Source organism: Plecotus auritus, assembly GCF_963455305.1.
Source record: "Plecotus auritus genome assembly, chromosome: 8".
NCBI classification, from domain to species: domain Eukaryota; kingdom Metazoa; phylum Chordata; class Mammalia; order Chiroptera; family Vespertilionidae; genus Plecotus; species Plecotus auritus.
Genome location: NC_137782.1, coordinates 52,547,330 through 52,568,338, shown reverse-complemented (window position 1 = coordinate 52,568,338; position 21,009 = coordinate 52,547,330). Strand labels below are relative to the sequence as shown.

At 42.5% G+C, this 21,009-nt stretch overlaps 2 protein-coding genes across 4 annotated transcripts in view; both read left to right on the top strand.

Moving 5' to 3' along the window:
• RELCH (RAB11 binding and LisH domain, coiled-coil and HEAT repeat containing) overlaps positions 1 to 2,028 on the top strand; it is a 117,279-nt gene extending 115,251 nt beyond the window's left edge. For all 3 annotated transcript variants that reach the window (XM_080684455.1, XM_080684454.1, XM_080684456.1), the window contains one exon: positions 301 to 2,028. In XM_080684455.1, the coding sequence (XP_080540581.1) occupies positions 301 to 421 (121 nt within the window). In that variant the 3' untranslated portion in view covers positions 422 to 2,028. The remainder of the gene's footprint in view (positions 1 to 300) is intronic.
• Positions 2,029 to 16,371: 14,343 nt separating this feature from the next.
• Positions 16,372 to 21,009, top strand: part of TNFRSF11A (TNF receptor superfamily member 11a) — a gene marked incomplete at both ends in the record, with an annotated part of 51,204 nt that continues 46,566 nt past the window's right edge. Inside the window, one exon of the mRNA XM_080683444.1 lies at positions 16,372 to 16,446. Coding sequence (XP_080539570.1) covers positions 16,372 to 16,446 — 75 coding nt within the window. The remainder of the gene's footprint in view (positions 16,447 to 21,009) is intronic.

Genomic DNA, 21,009 nt, shown 5'->3' with positions numbered 1-21,009 from the left:
ATGAGGGTTATATTACAGATGAGATTAAATAACTTACCCAGGGTCACACAGCTGGTAAGTGACAGAGCCAAGATTCAGTCTCATTCCTGACTTGCTCCTAACTACTACACAATATTGCTTCCTTTCATAAAAGGATGATCCTGAAAGCTCCTGACCTCATATGGTACATAGAAACGCCTCCCCGTACATATTAGTTTCCCTTTTGTGATACCAGTTCAGAATGTATTTACTAAAGAAGTGAAAAAATTGCTATTTTAGTTTTTTAATTGATTTACAGGAATTTTAAACTTTCTTCTCTAGCTCAATGTCAATTGCTGCAAGCTTAGTGAGTGAAGATACAAAGACCAAGTTTTTGAACAAAATGGGCCAATTGACGACATCAGGTGCCATGTTGGCCAATGTGTTTCAGAGGAAGAAGTAAAAGCCAGAAGGAAGTCCCCAGTAGACACTATGATGGACCTCAAGCAGACTGGTTCCTTGTACTTGAAGTACTTGCCTTTTTTATTGCTTTGTTTTATGTTCTTGAATTATAATTTTATCCTAACCTCCAAAGATATTTGCACTGCTTTTGATTATTGCTGTATAACTGTTAATTTTGGAGTTATAACTGTGGTGATAGGAAATTGAGTTGATACTCTGTACCAAGTAAGTCCCTCTTCTATGTTCTTGTCCTTCAGAATATTTTTTTATATATATAGTGAAGAGGGTTTTTTGTTTTGTTTTTTAATTTTTGGATGGGATATTGGCAAATATCTGTATTATACACTAAGCTATTACAATGGTACTTAAAATAATGTAAATTTGAAGTCATTGTTATAAAGTAATAAAAGTGGAGATTACTTAAGTATTTAAATTATGAAAGAATAATGCAGACTTTTTATTGTTTCTTAACTGACTAGAAAGAGCCACCAGCATTACTCTGTGCCTTTTGGACTTCAGTTTGTGTGTCTGTGGGAATTGTGTGCATTCCATTCACACAGTATTTATAGCGCTGTGATGAAGTTGAATTACAGATCCTGCAGTACATGGATAATAATGAAACTTTCAACATTTCAGAGCTCTCCTGAATATTCTTTAAGTGCTATTTAAACCTCCCCAGCACTCACATGCATATAATGGACTTACCTGAGGAAAGATAACACATCAACATGGGAAGTGGTAACCAACATGGGGAGTGGTAACCAAGGTGAATTTACAAACTGCTGTGTAGTAGATTTAAATATTCAAAAACAAATGTAAGAAGAGCTAATAATTGTGAAAATTTTCCCAAATTGAAATACAGAAGAAAAAAAATGGTTCAAATCTGAAATTGAACACTTATTTATGTAAAACATTTTATTTAAGATATTTTCTAATGATTTTAATTTTACAGATTATCTTTTCATTCTGCGTATTACAGAGAAGTACCTTTAAGTTAAGGACATTTGGGGGCTGTTCTTTTCCCTCTAAGCTAAAAATGACATTGGCTAAATTATTATTGGTTAGTTAACACCTTGTCCCTTAAAGTCAGTGATTGTTCTTGTGTTTGATGTATATTACATAGAGTTTAAGTCAGTGTACAGGTCCCCTGGAATTTGACAGTTGTCTATAAAGTAATGCAACTTGAAGTAGAAAAGAGTGGTACTGGACTTAGAAGGGGGGTGATTGGTTTGAGGGGTTAATGTGAGGCCTTTTTGAAAAAATGGTATTTTAATAAAGAATTCTTGTTTGAGCACAGTCAATGCACATAGGTGATTCTCATGTTTGCTATATAAACTGGTTTCATATACTTGGAACACAGTTGGATTACATTCATTTTCTGAGAAGCTACCTTATCACACATTCAAGCTTATAAAATCAGTTGACATAAGCAAAGCCATTTCAAAAGTTCATTCTGAAATCATTTCTTTTACCTACAGTGAAATAATTGTTAACAAACTAGTCTTTCTGAAAACTGTTGGATTCTAGGCATTCCTGAGAAATTGAAAGTGGCTACCTTTCATGTCAAAAATGTTGATCTATTATAAATAAAATGTTTTGCATACTTTTTTTGTTTTTGGCTATGTGTATTTACTTCCATTTTTGAAACACTATGTCTTTAAGCAAAAGGAAATGAGAAAGCATATACTCATTAAAATGTACTAATATGTTATTTTAGGAATATAATCTATATGATTTATCTATTTTAAATTACTTTTACTAAAAAAAGATTGTTGCTATAAAATTAATACATTTTCAGTGATGTCTTAAAGAAAAATGTTTAAACTCTCTTTTGCTTTGAACTATAGCAGAATAAGTACGTTTGTTACCAGGTAAATAAATATAATGTATTTTTATTGTGATAATTTCTATTAATTTGTGAATCCATTTATCTAATTGCTAATGGTTTTTTTAAAAGCCATTAGCTAGCAAGATATATTTTATACAATATATTTTGAGTCTCCCTTATATTATAAATATCTAAACGTCAGTAGGACTTCACATATATTTTCATATTGATTTTTATACTAAAATATGGATTCTTTAAAGACAAGACAGACACTAATCACTGAGACTGTGTTCTTCCAAACAGGCCATAAAGCTCCCATACTTACTTTCTTAAAACAAACTAAAACGGCACAAGTTTAAGTATGCAACTTAACAGAAAGCCATTTGCCAAATAATGAAAGGCCAATTTGAAATTATGTCTATTTCAAAGGCAAGCCAGAGCTTTAAATTTTTCAAACAGCCAGAAGTGCCATAATCAGCAATTTTACTGAATTATTCCAAGAATGATGCTCAAATGAATAGTAGCAATATCTAACTCTATACATAGATGTCTTTGACCTTTATTTGCAAAGATTACTTTTCTAAACATCAGATTAATTTACAATCTGAATGAAATTGTGAGTAAGTAATTTTTTTTAAGTACATTTTTATTGATTTCAGAGAGGAAAGGAGCGGGGGAGAGAGAGAGAAACATCAATGATGAGAGAGAATCATGGGTCGGCTGCCTCCTGCATGCCCCCCACTGGGGATCAGACCTGCAAACCGAGCATGTGCCCTGACCGGGAATCGAACCTGCAACCTCCTGGTTCACAGGTCGATGCTCAACCACTGAGCCACACCGGCCAGGCTGAAATTGTAAGTAATTTTAATGGGATTTCAATTCAAGGTACTATGAAATTTCTTTTTCTTACATAAATTAAAAATTGGTTCAAATAAATGCTGTCTGATAAAGTTTGGAGAGGTGAAATCAGTATGTATTGAATTGTCTTTTCATAACTCCAGTTTTTATGATAATCTGTGTTTGACCATGATTTGAACTTTTAAGGACATAACTCTCTAGGTACTACCTTGTTCATCTGCGATAGCAAACTACAGCTAACATTTTGTGTTGATTACTGTTTTCTTAACTATTTTTTTGTGTGTGTGTAAAGGATGTAAGGGTGTCCCCAAAAAATGTATGCACACTTTAACAGCTGATAGCTCAATTTTGAAAATGAAATGTATTTTAATAAACACTGCCTTTATAATTATTAAAAATGTGTGTATACATTTTGGGGAGACACCCTTTGTATTTAAAGAGCTTTGTAATTAGCAATTTTAATTACTAAAATTGTTCAAATTAGGCAACACAATTCCATCTTTATGTTGGATGTTAATTCTCTTATAAGCAAACTATAAATTCAGCCTTTCATGTGACTAGATGTGTTTGAAAGTTCTAAGGTAAGTTTACAGTGCATTTGTTTTTGTTACTCTCTTATTTCAGTGCATTTAAAAAATAGCAGATTAAAGATATATGCTATTAATCAAAACTGATAAATGTATCTGGAAGATTTGTGCACTCTGGCAAAATAATTGGGTTTTAGACTATTTCCATTCTACCTCAGAATGTCCTGTGTGCCTTTCACCTGTGGAGTCAGTGCTTTAATCATAATCTCAGAGGTGTGTCTGCTCATTCATATTTTCCCTTCAGGACTAACTGCTGGAAACTGCTTTGATTGCCTTCTTTGATTTCAGAGAGGAAGGGAGAGGGAGAGAGAGAGAAATATTAATAATGAGAAAGAATCATTATTTGGCTGCCTCCTGCACGCCCCCCACTGGGGATCGAGCTCGCAACCTGGGCATATGCCCTTGACCACAATGGAACCTGGGACCCTTCAGTCCTCAGGCTGACACTCTATCCACTGAGCCAAACCAGCGAGGGCTTTGATTGCCTTCTTGGTTGTTTATTTGCATGTTTAAGAAAAATCTTCAAATAAAAATTCCTTTACACTATAAGACCAATCAATTTTAAGTACACAACAGTTAATGTAAATGTAGCATAATATAAAATAACTTTATTATGTTTTTATTGATAGTGTATAAATAATTCCTGTTCAGTGCAGTGAGGAATGTAAATGATTTGCTTTTTTCCAAAGAGTCTTTAATAATATCTGGAGAATTCTGTCCAAAGCATATCTACATGAAACACTCTATTGCTATTTTAGTTTCTTTTATTTCATAAAGACTAATCCATTATATTGATTTCCATTAGATAATTGCATAAATAGATTTCTTGATGTGTATAAGCTGGCATTTCATGTTGTGTGTTTCAGGAACTAAATTCTTTGTCATTGATGTTCTTTAGGGTTGTCATTTGTTGATAGCAGTCTGCTTTCTAAAATTTTGGCAAACTACAATCTTATTGGAAACATAACCCTTGCTTGAACTATTGACATTTTTTTACAACCTTAGATATTTTTAGGATATGCATTTTCATTGAAGCTGAAAATATATATTTCTCTATATAAAATATACATTGCTAAGTAGTATAAATCTAATTGACTTTTTTATTTAATAGATGCTTCTTTTTTTTTTTTTTTTTTTTTTAATCCTCACCCAAGGATATTTTTTCCATTTGTTTTTAGAGAGAGTGGAAGGGAGGAAAATGGGGAGAGAAAAAAACACCTATGTGAGAGAGACACATCAATTGTTTGTTTCCCACATATGCCCCAAGGGCTAGGGATCGGATCTACCACCCAGGTATGAGCCCTTGTCTGGGAATTGAACCTGAGACTCTACAGTGCAAGGGCTGGTGCTCTAACCACTCACTGAACATACCGGCCAGGGCTAGATGCTTTTTCATTTCTGATAACTACTTGACAATTTTTAATGTAAATCATTTTCTAATTTATTTTTATATGGATTTTATAAGTAATCACCTTTCTAACAAATTATTTTGTCTTAACCATCAGAGAGTATAGAAATAATAACATATTCTTTTCCTCACAGAACTTTATGAAAACTACATAACAGCAAACCTGAAAGTGTTCTGGCATTTAGAAAGTATTAGGAAAGTTTAAAGTTGAATTAAAATTTTTTATCACTGAATAACTAAAACATGGGTAACTGGGTAACCCCCGGCCCATATATTTGTCTTCTAGTAAGTGAGTAGGTAAGGTGCCAGGCATGATTTACCTAGGATTGCAGGAAAGTGAAAGTAGGCGATGCAGCAGCAGCTACAGGCCATAACAGTGAAATCCTTGGGAAGGCAAGAGGGGGCAGATTCAAGAGGGAAGGCAAAGGGAAGCAGTGGTCTCCTTTGTAACGGGAGAAAGCAGAGAACAGATACATTTGAAGGTAAGTTGGTAGATTTACTGGTGGGAAGATTAGGGGGTTTCCATTTAATTCCTTCTATTTTCTCATCTATATCCTCAACCTCTTCTCTAAAGGGTTTGTTCTTCATCTCATATTAATTGAACCCCACTACCCCTAACACACCCCTTTCCCTGCTAACCTTTTAAGTGGAGGCTTTTTTATTTTTGTTCTCACAAACCTCTTTACCTTAGAGCCTGGAGGTAGAACAGGGGTTTTATTTGCTTTTCATTTCTACTCCCAAAGGAGTATGAAGCAAAGACATTAACTTGGCAAGCATTTGGAAAGTATTGGAGGTTCAAAGAGAAAGAAGGTAGATCTGGTTGCCTTTGAGAATGGCAGAGTGAATTATTGAGGAAATTGTAGGATTGCCAAGCAACTTTTAAAGCCCAATTTCAAATACTAATTATGAATTTAGAGCGAGCTAGTTCAAACAGTTGTTTGTAATAGTTTTTTATTGGTTTTTCAGAGGGAGGAAGAGATAGAAACATCAGTGATGAGAGAGAATCATTGATCGGCTGCCTCCTACACACACACCCCTCCCCACCACACTGGGGATAGAGCCTACAACCTGGGCATGTGCCCTGAGGAATTGAACTGGTGACTTCCTGGTTCATAGGTCGACACTCAACCACTGAGCCACATTGGTTGGGCTGTTTGTTCTTTTTCTCCAGCTAGGAGCAGCTAATCAGGAGCAGATGTGAAGTATTCAGAGAATAAAGTATAACCAGGGCTGATTTTTTACAGATGCTTAAAAGCAGGAGAAAGGACAAGGATGTTAAATCTACTAGCAAAGGAATGATTATCATGATGGACCATAGAATCCAAACTGGACAAGAGGAAAAAGATATTGAAGGCAGGGGGATAGACTGAGGGACAAGTAAAAAAATACATTTGGTGAGAATATTCAAGTAAGTGAGCTGGAAAAACGCTTCCTTTGGGAGTTGACATGAAAAGCAAATAAAACACCTGTTCTACCTCCAGGCTCTAAGGTACAGAGGTTTGTGAGAACAAAAATAAAAAGCCTCCACTTAAAAGGTTAGCAGGGAAAGAGGTGTGTTAGGGGTAGTGGGATTCAATTAAAATGAGATGAAGAACAAGCCCTTTAGAGAAGAGGTTGAGGAAATAGATGAGATATCTGAAAACAGACCATTTGTTTCCATGACCCCATGGATGGTTAGGGAGGGTTAGGGATTAAGTTACATTAAGAAATGTTCAGAGTAACTCAAGGGTAAGAGCTCAGATCAACAAAGGTTGGGCTGAGTGAGGAAAGCAACATTGCGAGGGTGGTATTAGACTGATACTCTCAGAGGTATGGAGCCTATTGGGCATCCGTTCTCTGCAAATCAAAATCTTGCTGATCTTAGTGGGAAAGTGTGAAGTTTCTCACAAGGTGTAGGGTTTTTGTAGGTATTTATCAAGTTGAGGATATTCCCCTCCATTTCTAGTTAACCAAGAGTTTTTTATCATAAATGGCTGTTGGATTTTGTCAAATGCTTTTTCTGTATCTACTAGAGGCCTGGTGCACAAATTCATGCACCAGTGGGGTCCCTCGGCCTAGCTTGTGGGATTTGGCTGAAACTGACTCTCCAACATCCCCCAAGAGGTCCTGGATTGTGAGAGGGCCAGGCCAAGGGAGCCCACTGGTGCACGATCAGGGCCAGGGAGTGACACGGGAGGTTGGGCAGCTGGGGAGGGACCATGGGAAGGCTCCAGTGCGTGTCCGGCCCATCTCGCTCAGTCCCGATCAGCCAGCAGCAAGCTAACCTACCAGTCGGAGCATCTGCCCCCTGGTGGTCAGTGCATGTTATAGGAAGCGGTTGAGTGGCCTTAGCATATCATTAGCATATTATGCTTTGGTTGAATGGATAACCGGACACTTAGCATATTAGGCTTTTATTATATAGGATTGATATGGACATATACTAGTAGTTGGTCTTCTTTAGCCCATTGGTGTACTATATTAATTGATTGTGAATGTTGAACCAGTCTCACAGACCCAGGATGAATCCCACTTGGTATATGATTCTTTTTATACATTGTTGGATTCCACCTGCTATTCAGTTGAGGATTTTTGCATCTATGTTCATCATAGGTATTGGTCTGTAGTTTTCTTGTAATGTCTTTGTCTGGTTTTGGTATTAGGGTAATCTACAGAATACGTTCTCTGACCACAGTGAAATTATAAAAATAACAAAATAGTAACTAGAAAATAAAATATGTTGGAAATATAAGCAATGTGCTTCTAAAAGAAACCATAGGTTAAGGAAGAAATGACAAGAAAAGTAGAAAACATTTTATGAAATAATAAAATTTCAAAACTTGTCAGATGAACTAAAGCCATACTTAGTGGAAGCTATACCATACATACAAGTTCAAATGCATAGATTAGAAGGAAAGGCTTAGGTCAGTTATCTAATGTTCATTTCAAGAAGTTTGAGAAGAACCTCAAAGTAAGCAGAGGCAGTAAATATCAGAAATTAATGGAAAACTCAATATTCAATAGAGAAGATCAAGAAAGCTGAAAATTTGATTCTAAATAATTGAAGTAATAAATGTGATTAAACCCCAGTAAAACTTATCAAGAAAAAGAGAAGGCATAAGTTACCAATATTAGAAATGAAAAATAAGAAAGCTCTACAAACCCTATGCCATTAGATGTGTAAGATATAATAAATGACTTTATACCAAGAAAGTTAAAAGTTTAGAATGGACATATTCCTATTTAAAAAACAAAAACAAACTACTTACCAAAACCAACAGAAGAAAAGACAGAAAATCTCAGTAGTTCTGTATCAAGCAAATCGAATGAACAAAATAAACTAGCAAATAATGTGGAGACAAATTCATGGATCAGAGAACAGACTGTGACAGCTGTCAGAGAGGAGGAGGTTGGAGGCTGGGTGAGAAGAGTGAAGGAATTAAGCAAAGAAAAAAAAAGGACTCATGGACACTGACAACAGTATGGTGATTGCCAGAGGAAAGGGGACAGGGTAGAAGAAGGTAAAGGGAGGATAAATGGTGATGGAAGGAAACTTGACTTGGGGTGGTAAACACACAATTCAATATGTAGGTGAACTTGTAATTTAAAGCCATGCCACAAAGAAACCCGAATGCCCTGATGGCTTTGTCAGTGAATTCTACCAAAGAAAAGTCCCTCCATACACACTGAGTGGCCAGATTATTATGATCTCTGAACACATAATAATCTGGCCACTCAATGTATATCTTATATAATAAAAGGCTAATATGCAAATTGTCCCCTCTACCAGGAGTTCGACCAGCAGGGAGGCCGGCCAACCGCCCATGTCCCCTCCCCCTGGCCAGACTGGCCAGACCCCATGTACAAATTCATGCACCGGGCCTCTAATATACATATACTAGAGGCCTGGTGCACAAAATTTGTGCATGGGGTGGGGGGTCCCCCTCAGCCCAGCCTGCACCCTCTCCAGGATCAGGCCTAAACCGACAGTGGGACATCCCTTTCACAATCCAGGACCACTGGCTCCTAACTGCTCACCTGCCTGCCTGTCTGGTCACCCCTAAATGACCCCCTCTGGTCGCCCCTTACTGCCCCCCCCTGCCAGCCTGGTTGCCCATCACTAACCCTCCTGCAGGCCTGGTTGCCCCACGCAGCTTGCTGCTCGGTCATTTGGTTGCCCCTCACTAACCCCCCTGCCAGCCTGGTCGCCACATGCAGCCTGTTCGATCGTCCATTCAGTTGCGATGGTTGCTTAGGCTTTTATACACACACACACACACACACACACACACACACACACACACACACACTGCTGAGTGGCTAGATTATTATGCGTTCAGAGATCATAATAATCTGGCCACTCAGTGTATTTCACAATCTCGTCCTAACACCCTAACATGAAAACTTGACAGAATCCAATTCAGAAATGAAAATGACAGGCATCTCTCCCATGAACAGATGTGAAAAAGCAGACAAAACTGATCAATGGTATTATAATTAAATCTATCAAGAAGGATGAAAGGTAATGAAAAGAAGAGAGTATAAGGGGACTTGTGGGGGTGCTGGTGATGTTCTACTTCATGATTCAGGTGCTGGCTACATGTATGTTTTCATTTTATGTTCATTCATCAAGCTGTACACTTTATGTAAGTTATACTTCAATAAAATATTATTTAAAAAAGAAATCACTCTATTTTACTCTGGACAACAGCATCAGTTGTCAATTGAGGCCAATCTGAACCTGGCCATAGAACAATACTTGTTTTACAATTCAGAAATGTATTTATTTTGAATACCAAATTTGTAGAACTAGAAAAATTCTTGTCTGTCAAAGCAACCAAGATGAATTTCCCTGTCTACATCTCATAAATTTTTCATAAATTTTCATATCATTTTTGGGTGTCATTGTGGAATACCATAGTATTGAAACATTAATTTATCTCTGGATGGATACTGATTTATTAATGCTCTACTTTTGTTTAAAAAGTATTTTAGAGGCAAGATGAGGGAAAGAGCAAAACATAAAAGGATTAGGTAATAAAAATTGTATTTATTAATTTTTTTTCACTGAAAGATTTGTAAAGTCTTATGTTCACTTTAAAAATTTGCTTTTTAATGTATTGTGTGTGTGTGTGTTTTAATTGATTTCAGATAGAGGAAGGTAGAGGGAGAGAGAGAGAAACATCAATGATAAGAGAGAATCATTGATAGGCTGCCTCCTGCATGCCCCCTCCTAGGGACCAAGCCCAAAACACGGGCATGTGCCTGAACTGGAATCCAACCATGACCTCCTGGTTCATGGGTCCACACTCAACCACTGAGCCATGCCAACCAGTCTATGTATTCTCTTTAGCTCTGTGCCCAGTGACAGAACTGTTTTTATAACATCATGTGAAAAAAATTACATAAACTGATTCATTCTCATTCTTATTGACATTTATAAGCATTTCCTTAATGAGATCGTGCCTCTGTCTTGGGTGCTTAAATGAAGACTGTTCAAATGTAATATAAGCCGTTCACTTGAATAAAAAATGATGGCCACATTTTTACTTTACCTTTTTAATTCTGATAACTTGAGTTTGTGCAGAAGAGGGGTCTAGTGGGGATTTCCAAGGTGAAGTGCACACTGTTCATATAAAAATTTTAAAATAAACCTATGATTCCTGTATTTGTATCATGTGCTTTTGTTTTTCTGCATCCAAATATAATTCATTATCAGCTGAGTACTTTTAAGAAATTGGAAACATTTAACTTTAATAAATACTGTTGTTTAAAACGCATTTTACAATTAGTATATATAACCAAATTTAATTATACATGTGCTTACAAATGTGGGTGGTTTTTAAATTATAAGTAACTTTTTAACTAGTTTCTGTAAATGATGGACAACCCCTTTAGCTACAGTGTGTGCATTTTTCAGAGAGAAAAATTGTATTTGCTTTAGCATACTTCCGTGTTTCTCATAATAATGTTTATTTATATAAAAAAGAGGGCATCCTCAAGCCCTTTTTAATGGATGATGTTGGTAATATGGTATTCTCCATTAATATTTATAAAATATTTAAGTGATAGTTCTGTAAATGCAGAAATAGTATTTAATAAGTAATTTAATTTTTTTAATTAAGCTTTTTTAAAAACTAGGTTTAATATGTTAACATGGGCATTTTATTTTTCAAAGTGCTTCTAAAACCAGCACACTCACCTCTGGGGCTTTCCAAGCAGAAGTCTTAAATCCCCTAATCTTTTTTTAACAAAGAAGGGGGTAATGCTGGAAATATGCCAGGAATGAGCTGTGGTGTTTCTCATGAAGTGCCACAGTGAAAGTATAGTTCCTTTTGGCAAAAGCATCATCTCATCCAACTTTTACTCCACTGCTTTTCCCAGAAAGCCTGTCTTCACATTCAAGATAACAATAGGCCAGATGACTATTCTTTCTTTCATCTGTACCTATAACCATCCCTTCACTTACTTCATTTAGAGTTTTAACATCTATTTACCAAGTTTGCACAGCTGTCAGTTCAAATGCAGAAGTACTTTTTCCTCAGTGTAAATAATTTAGAAACACTAAAAATAAAATTAGTAATTTTCCTTCTGCAACTCACCTGATATTAAAAATTTGGTGCTGCATGGCCGGCATGGCTCAGTGGTTGAGCATGGACCGATGGATCAGGAGATCATTGTTCAGTTCCAGGTCAGGGAATATGCCCGAGTTGTGGGCTCGATCCCCAGTGTGGGACGTGCAGGAGGCAGCCAATCAATGATTCTCATCACTAATGTTTCTATCTCTCCCTCATCCTTTCTCTCTGAAATCAATAATATATATAGGGTCTGAATCCCAAGTCTGCTACTTAATGGCCAATGACCCTCGGCAAGTTACTGACCTATGTGTCTCAGTTATCTCATCTGTAAAATGGAAATGATAATAGTATTACTTACAAGGCCATTGTAAGGATTAAATGAACTTGTAAGTGTAAGTATACTAGTGTTTGCTATTTATTGTCTTTCCATATATTTCTACTTATAATTGTTGTTAAAAAGCATGGGGTGATCATTCTATTACTTGCTTATTTTTTTTCTCATTAAACTTGGTTATTTTAACGGGTCTCAAAATTCTGTGACAGATTTTTGGTCCAGTTGTTTCCATTAAGAAGTATTGACTTTAAAAACTAATACCTTAAAAACTGCCACGCACACAAAAGAACCAAATGGTCCACAAAACATTCTATTTTCCTTCTGAATGTTTTCTGATGCATTGTAATCATTAACCAGTCTTACTATTAAACTTAAATGGCCAATTGAGACAAATAGTTCTGAGTCCGTTCTTCCACCACTGAGTAAGACGGGGTGGCAGGAGTTGGGAATAATATTCTGGGCAGACTTGGTGAGTTTGCCAGCTCCCGCTGCCTTCTCATCCACAGCTTTGATGACACCCTCAGCAACTGTCTGTCTCGTGTCACAAGCAGCGGAACAGCCCAGAGGAGGGTAGTCAGAGAAGCTCTCAACACACATGGGCTTGCCAGGAGTCATATCAACAATGGCAGCATTGCCAGATTTCAGAAACTTAGGGCCATCTCCCAGCTATTTCCCAGAAAACAAAGATCAAAAAAGATCTTTGTTGATCTCCTTCAGCTCAGCAAATTTGCAAGCAATGTGAGCTGTGTGGCAGTCCAGCACAGGTGCATATCCAGCACTGTTTTGGCCTGGGTGGTTCAGGATAATCACCTGAGCTGTGAAGCCAGCTACTTCCATTGGTGGGTCAGTTTTGCTGTCACCAGCCACATTGCCACGGCGAACATCTTTGACAGACACATTCTTGACGTTGACACCCACATTGTCTAGCTGTAGGGTGGCTCAGTGGAATCCATTTTGTTAACCCCAACAATCAGCTGTTTCACACCCAGTGTGTAAGCCAGAAGGGCATGCTCAGGGGTCTGTCCATTCTTGGAGATACCTGCTTCAAATTCACCAGCACCAGCAGCAACAATCAGGACAGCACCGTCGGCCTGAGATGTGCCTGTAATCATGTTTTTGATGAATGAAGTCTCTGTGTCCTGGGGCGTCAATGATGGTCACATAATACTTGCTGGTCTCGAATTTCCACAGGGAGATATCAATGGTGATACCACGCTCACGTCCACCTACTTGCTTCTTTTACTTGATATACAGGGGTGGGCAAAACACATTTTACTTTTGTTTTATTATGTATTAATTATTGTATTATTTGTGTTGTTATTGCATATCCTTACTTATGATTTATCTTTTAGGTAATGATGGCTGGTAACTTAATCTACTTTTCCTACCCCTGAACTGTGGACATCTTTCCCAAACTACTTAATGTTTTTAAATAGCTGCATTATATTCTATATTATGATGGGCCACATTTTTTTTCTACCATTTCTATATTAACAAATCTTCCCAGTTTTCTCTTAGTGGTTTTCCAAAAAAGCTAAGGCAAATATCCTTATACCTCTCTCTTCATGGATTGATATGTTAGATTCCAAGGTATGGAATTGCTTTGTCAGAGGATATTTGCACCTTAAAATTATTTAGTCAACACCACCAGATTGCTTTCCAAAAGACAGCAAAGCGAGTGGGCGGTGCACGAATCAGGCTGCACAGTAAGGAGTCACCAAGCACAGCAAGTCATCTGACTACAGTGGCCCAGCAGCAGGAGTGGGGAGAGGATACCCCTGTTTCTTACAGGACACTTGAAGTGGCAGAGTTTTATCTGAAGGTAGACTGTGATAATTTATAGGTCCATATTATAATCCCAGAGCTGAAAAAGTAAAACAAGAAGGTATCTATACTAATAAAAGCCTAGGTGGTCCTTGCACCCTTGTGCGTGATGTCATCACAAGTTGGCTGCCACAAGATGGTTGCCACAAGATGGCCACCACAAAGATGGCCACCACAAGATGGCCACACGCACAGCGGAGGCGGGGCCCGGCGGCCGCTCCATGCAGTGAGGCCTGGGGGTCCCACGGCTCTGCGTGGTGCAGAGGAGGCCGGTCCCAGCATCTCCACTGCCTCGTGTGGAGGAGGCGGGTCCTGGCAGAAGAGGCGGGTCACGGCAGGGGAGGGCAGTTGTGGGTGATCAGGCTGGCAGGGGAGCAGTTAGGCACCAATCAGGCCGGCAGAGGAGCAGTTAGGGGGTGATCAGGCTGGCAGGCAGAAGTGGTTAGGGGCAATCAGGCAGGCAGGCAGGCAAATGGTTAGGAGCCAGCAGTCCCGGATTGTGAGAGGGATGTCCGACTGCCGGTTTAGGCCCGATCCCTGTGCCAGCAGTGTGGGATCGGGCCTAAACCAGCAGTTGGACATCCCCCAAGGGGTCCCAGATTGGAGATGGTGCAGGCCGGGCTGAGGGATACCCCCCCCATGCATGAATTTCATGCACCGGGCCTCTAGTCTATATATATAAAAGCCTAAGCAACCGTTGAACCATTCAACCGTTCGACCAGTAGCTATGATGCACACTGACCACCAGGGGGCAGATGATCAATGCACAGGCATAGAAACATGGAACAGACTGATGAATCTCAGAGGGAAGAAGGGAGGGGGAGGGCAGGAAGGGATTAACCAAAGATCTTATATGCATACTAGAGGTCCGGGTTCCTCGGCCTGGCCTGCTGGGATCAGGTGGAAACCGGCAGTCTGACACCACCCAAGGGGTTTCAGATTGGGAGAGGGCGCAGGCCAGACCAAGGGACCCCACCAGTGCAGGAATCCGTGCACTGGGCCTCTAGTATAAGATAACAGTGGAGAGAAAATGGAATCCTAAAATATTCTCAAATGATCCAAAAGATTAAAAAAAGGAACAAAGATGGAACAAATAGAAACAAATAGCAAGATAGACTTAAACTTCACCATATCTATAATCACATGACATATGAACGGTCTAAACACTCCAGTCGAAAGATAGAAATTGTCAAACTGGATAAAATGAAAAAGCAAGACCCAATTATATGCTGTCACTTTAAAACAGACACAGATAGCATAAAATGATAGAATGAGATGTGCCCTGTATGTGCTATTCATAAGAAAAGTGAAGTGCCTATACATACAACTGAGGTCAGAGTAGACTTCAGAACCCCATTTTACCATCACAATAAAAGGGTCAGTTTATCAAGAAGACACAATCCTAAATGTATATGCCTCTAATCAGAGCTTCAAAACATGAGGGAAAAACAGAACTGAAAGGAAAAATAGACCAATCCACAATTATTGTTGGAAATTTCCAGTTTTCTCAGGAGAAGACAGAAAATCAATATGGGTATTTCAACCAATTTAACTTAAATGACATTTATAAACCACTTCACCCAACAGTGGAATGCAGTTTTCCCACGTGCACAGGGAATACTAAGATACACCGTGTGCTGGGTCAAAAGAGTGAGGCACGTCCTCAAGGAATTCAAAACAATGTATTCTATCGACATGGGTCAAGTACTTCCACTCAGAAAGTTATCTGTACAAAGGAATGGCAATACATGTGCGTCCAGCACCGACGAGCTTGTGAGGGAAGACACACTCCTGAGGAAGGAATTACAGGGACCGGAACAGCAGGTGCCGTGCCCAGACCGCTGTCTGGTTCTTTATCGGGACAGAGGCCAAGCCAGGACCAGTGCCTTGACGGGGCGAGGGGCGGAGACGTAGTGGCTGGCAGCCTGGAGAAGGACCCTGGAGGAGACTAAGTGGCCAGCAAACTATGAAGGCGGATTTTATGAAGCGCGCTGGACGGTTTCTGTGGTGATCCTTTCCCTGTAATCCGCGAAGATGCCCTTCTCCTTAATTCCCGCTGGCGGGCCGTCCACCCTTGGGAGGCCCCGCCTGGATGGGCTGAGCGCGCGGGCGCGGGCGAGGGCCAGGCTGCCTCCCCTCCCCGGGACGCCTGCGAACTGGAAAGACACCCCGGTCAGGTCGCAGGCAACCAGTCTGCCCGCGGGCGGCATCAACCCGCAGCGCCAAGGGGAGGAGGCTCCGGGCTAAGCCCCGCACCCACTGCTGGGACGCGGAGTCTCCCGTGGCCCTCATCTCCCGGTGCCCGGGTCTATCCCCCCGCAGACGCCGCGCGGGCCCCCCTCCGCGCCCAGCCTCAGGCACTACCTGGCCGCCGCGGCCCCGCCGGGCTGGAGGGGGACGTCGCGCGGGCGGGGACAGGTGCCCGGGCGGGGCGGGGCGCGGCGGGGGGCGGGGGACGGGACGGGGCGGGCCGACTGCGAGGCCCTGAGCCTCCTGCAGCGCTGAACCCGCCGCAGAGGCCGCTGAGCGCGGCGCCCAGCCCGCCCCTCCGCGCCATGGCCCCGCGCGCCCGGCGGCGCCGCCCGCTGTCTTCGCTGCTGGCGCTCTGCGCGCTGCTCGGCTCCCTGCAGGTAAGGCGGCTGCCCGCGCGGCGCCCTTCGGGAGCTGGGGAAGCCCGGGGCGCGGGGCTTCGAGATGACTCGACGGCTGGACGGAGAAACTAGAGCGGAGGCTTTGGGGGCAGAGAAGGCAGAAAGCTGGGGAGGCAGTTACGCGGGTTGGACCGTGGCGGGAGGGAAAGTGCGAGTAGTTGGAGTTTTGGGAGGTGCGGGACCCCAGGACCGGACACGGGCGCTCCAAAAGCCCATTAATGGCAGGCTTTGATGTCATTTATCCCCCAACATTTCTGGAGCACGAGCTCCCCACGCACAGTCGCTGCTGGGTAGACGCAGCCCCCTCCCCTGCCAGCAGCTTACGCCCGGGAGAGGTCAGAGGCGCGGACAATGCCCCATTCGGGGATCTGGAGTCCCCAGGAGCTCTGGGTCGGTCCCTCTACCTGGGCGTCGCACGGTCTCCCAACCTGTTTCCTTGGTCGTCCGAAGGCTAGGGCTGCGCTCGCCTCGCAAGGATGCCTGGAGCAGGCGGCGAAACCGAACTGGGCAGTTTCTGCAGAAAAGCTGAAACCCCCGCCCCCCACTTTTTCATGCCCCCTCCGACTTCCCCCACACGCAGTTTAAGGTCCACCACTTCAGGTTCTGGCCCTGAATAATCGCAGAATCACTTGTTCTGAGAGCCCCTTTGATGGTGTTAGAACAAAATACTGTTTGCAATGGGAGAAACCAAGGTACACGCGGGGTTTCAAGGCAGTGGGGGAGCCAGAAACAGCCCTGCTGTCCTGGAGCTCAGCCGGATGGAGCTGCGGCGGCAGGCACCGGGGGGTAGTGGTTAGTGTCACTGATGCCAGACTCTTCCCCGCCCATCCCCTCACCCCCTGGGTATGGCTTCAGCGTAAAGCGTGCTAGAGGTGCCCCCCAATGAGCATCTTCCCAGATCCCTGTCGCTGCCCAGTCCTTTGGGAGGAATTGTCTCTCTCCATCACTCAGCACAGTTACTGATAAATAAATAAGTAAAGCCAGTTACTGATTTTCTGTCCGCGCGAGGGGAGCTCTTGTGCGCCAAGCCCAGCACCGCAGATGCTACGGAAACCTTGTCGGCTTGGGAGTTCCTCAGAAGGAAGGGTAAGTGGTGGTGGTTTCCTTGGCTTCAGCAGTTTCAGATTTCCCTTCTCTGGTAGAATTGGTTTAGGCTGTGGTGACTCCCTTGTGCAGGATGGCTCAGAAGCCCCTGCAGACTCAGAGAGGCATTTGCAGAACTAACTGTGTTTGGGTGAGAAGAGGGGGAAAGCCCACTGGGGAGTCGGGCCTTGAGAAAAATAACAGGAATATGCTAGAGGCTGGGGCAGAAAATGCTCATGGAGATGCCTTCTATGTCCACAATCCTTGTATGGGTGCCTGAGGATCCTGGAGGGAAAAGAAAGCCGAGAAACCGAATGGAATTGTTCACTTTAAGCACTTCAGGTGTTGCTTAATTACGTGTTCAACCGGTGGGGCAGGGTGCCACCTTATTTGAACTAAAGGACCGGGAGTCCCATGAACTGCTAGCCACTGGAGAAAATCCCGCCAGCTACAGTTTTGAAAAAGCAGCTCACGTTTTATTACAAAAACTACCCACATATGCATAAAATTCAACATATTAACAGCAAGTGCTATCAAAACAAAATTGTTTTTCAGAGAGACCTTTCAACAAGTGCCACTTCCCCTCCCTTTTCCTTTCGGCCACTTGAATTATGTGCATTTTAAAATCATACCTACACAGAAAACAATAAGATGATATTGGCATTCTAATCAAATGATATCATTTATACTCAGTCTCCCCGCTAGCTGCGAAAGTGGAAATGCAATGTTATCTCCTAAAGATACTGTGCGTAAAAGCACTCCCTGTGTCCAATTACTGCTTCGGCAAACTCATTAGACAACAGAGCCAAATATCAATAGTACAAAGACTGAAATTTCTTTTGAGAGCCAAATTTTTTAAACTTAAACTTCTTCTAACGCCACTTCTTCAAAATAGACTCGCCCAGGCCGTGGTATTTTGTGGAAGAGCCACACTCAAGGGGCCAAAGAGCTGCATGTGGCTCGCGAGCCGCAGTTTGCCAACCACTGGGCTAACCTATTAGTTTAAAAAAAGGAATTGCTTTGGCTATCCATTGATGTTAGTTATCACACACAGGCAAGGTTTGGCAAACTGCTTTGCGTTGTTGGGGGTAAGGGTAGTGGTTTTGTAAAATAGTTGGCAAAACAGCTTCTAGAAAGTGCTTTATCTGCAAGTATTGGACTTGGTTTCATTTACATTAATTAAATAGAAATAAACTTTCCTGGAAGGCTGTAAGTTTTGCCTTTTAAGACATTTCTGTGGTTATACCTCTGTCTGCCTGTCTTTGGGAGGGAATTTGTTTACAGACATAAGAAAAGTATTTACTTACAGATAAAAAACATTGTAAGTTCTTATGTCGATAGTTCTGTTTATTCCGGTAAGAAAATGTAGACGCACGCTCTTTTCATTAAGGTAACTGTTTATCCTCAGTTATCCAAGACCTAGGGGGAGAGTCATCCATACCCAGGCCAACCAACATTTATGGGATGTAAAACATTGTGCTGGTGAGAAACAAGATGGAGACATAGCTGTGACTTCACAGGTCACAGTCCAGTGGAGAGGAGAGAGGACGAGGTGGGTGAAGCTAAGGGTAACCGAGCAGCTGTGATAAGAGACAGTGGGAGGGTGGTGGGGAGCTGGTGGAAGTGTGGCTGCAGGAAGCAAGAGGGCTTTGGGAGGAGGGGCAGGAAATCAAGAGAAGGAGTAATTCCAAGAGGCATTTGGAATTCTTGAAGTGGGCTTTGGAGGATGGGCAGGAAATCCAGAGAAGGAGTAATTCCAAGAGGCAGTTGAGGAAGAAAGCTTTCTAGTCGAGAAGATGGCGCAAGTGGTTTAGACTTAAGCGAGTGGTTTAGACTTAAAGGAATCTTGCCAAAAAATAAAACACACCTTCACGTATTTTTATGACTTTACAGATAGCACAAAGCACTTAATTCAGGAACCCTGACCAACCGACAGGGCATTAACATTTATAGCTTTTGAGATAACTCCTACATAGCCCTTATTGAGGTGGTAAAGAGACTTATCAGAAACAGACTGGCCACAGGGCCCTGGAAAGGAGACCCCGTAGAGGAAATCCCCGAGGGCGGAGCCTGCCTGGGCTCAGGATTGGTGGATGCCCTGCCTGTCCGTGGCTGTCTTAGGATTGGTGGATGCCCTGCCTGTCCGTGGCAACCTCCCATCCCACCCTGGAGGGAAAGCTTGGTTCATGTTACTACTTTGTTTGAAGAACCACAGACACATTAATCAGTGGCCTTCTAGTTCATTTTGTCAGGAACAAATATTTCAAATGCCTCTCCCTCATTTCCTTCCCACCAGCTCTCCCCCCCCCCGCCCCCCAAAATGGCAAATCTGTAACATGAACACATTCTCTGCGTTGATAAGGAAATACGAGCTTGCTTTTTTCAGTTATCAGCCAGAAATTCTCACACCAGGAAAACTGAAACAATAAAGGTGAATCTTTAAAGGTCACTAAATCCGTGTTTTACGAGACCATGACAAGGGGAGTTCCAAGCCTGGGCCTCCTCTGCACGGTGTTGTTTTAAGGAGGTGCTGCAGGAACTCTATCTGCCATGTCCGTATGCAGCTCCCCCCGCCCTGCCCGCTCTGTATTTTCCTATCTTTGAAACGCATGGGAAAGAATATTAGTGTTTTTCCCACATGGTGTTTCCAGTGGACCAGGAATGCTGTTGGGGCTGTTCTTTTTGCCAGATGGGTCTGTAGCCACCCTGATGCTCATCAGCTCTACAGGTTATCCTCGCCCTAGGGCATCTACCCTCTGGCCCAGGACAGCACTGGCCTGTCTCCCTGCCATATCCTGACCCCCGCCTGCAAGGGAAGCACGCCCCCCCCCCCCCGCCCCTCTGCAGCACACAGCGGACCCACTTCCATGCCTCCAGAGCTGGCATGGGTGGGACTCTGCCCACAGGGGGCTCTCCCTCCAAACACCTTTAGGTTCTCCACCGGGTCTACAGGAAGTCGTTTGCCTTGTCTGTGTTCCCTGTGGTTGCCAAGCGTGGGCTTCCTGTGGGGTCCACTGGTAGGAAGACCATTAAACCTCAACTCATCACTTCTGCCCCAAAGCTCTGAGCCTGAGACAGTGGGCTTCTACGAAACAGAAGACTCGGCCCGTCTGAAGTTCTTAGTGAGCTTTTGAGGTTGAATGCTGAGTGGGCGGTGAGCGAGATTACCCACGTCCCACATCTCTGTCCCCATTCTGAGAGGCTGCCGGTCTGCTTCCTGCCAGCGCTCCCCGCCCAGCAGGCTCCCCTGTCTCTTAGTCCAGGGCTGGCTGGCTGGCTGCAGTTCTCACCCCAGCCCCGTCGCAGGGTGAAGCCTGTGCCAGGCGGGGGTTGCGGGGGGGAAGATACAGGATCTGGATACTTGGACCATGGGAAGGTGCTTGTGTGACTGGGAAGCAGTTGCAAAGTGTGGTGGGTGCCCAGGACAAGACGTGCTTCAGCCAGCCTGAAAGTGTCCAA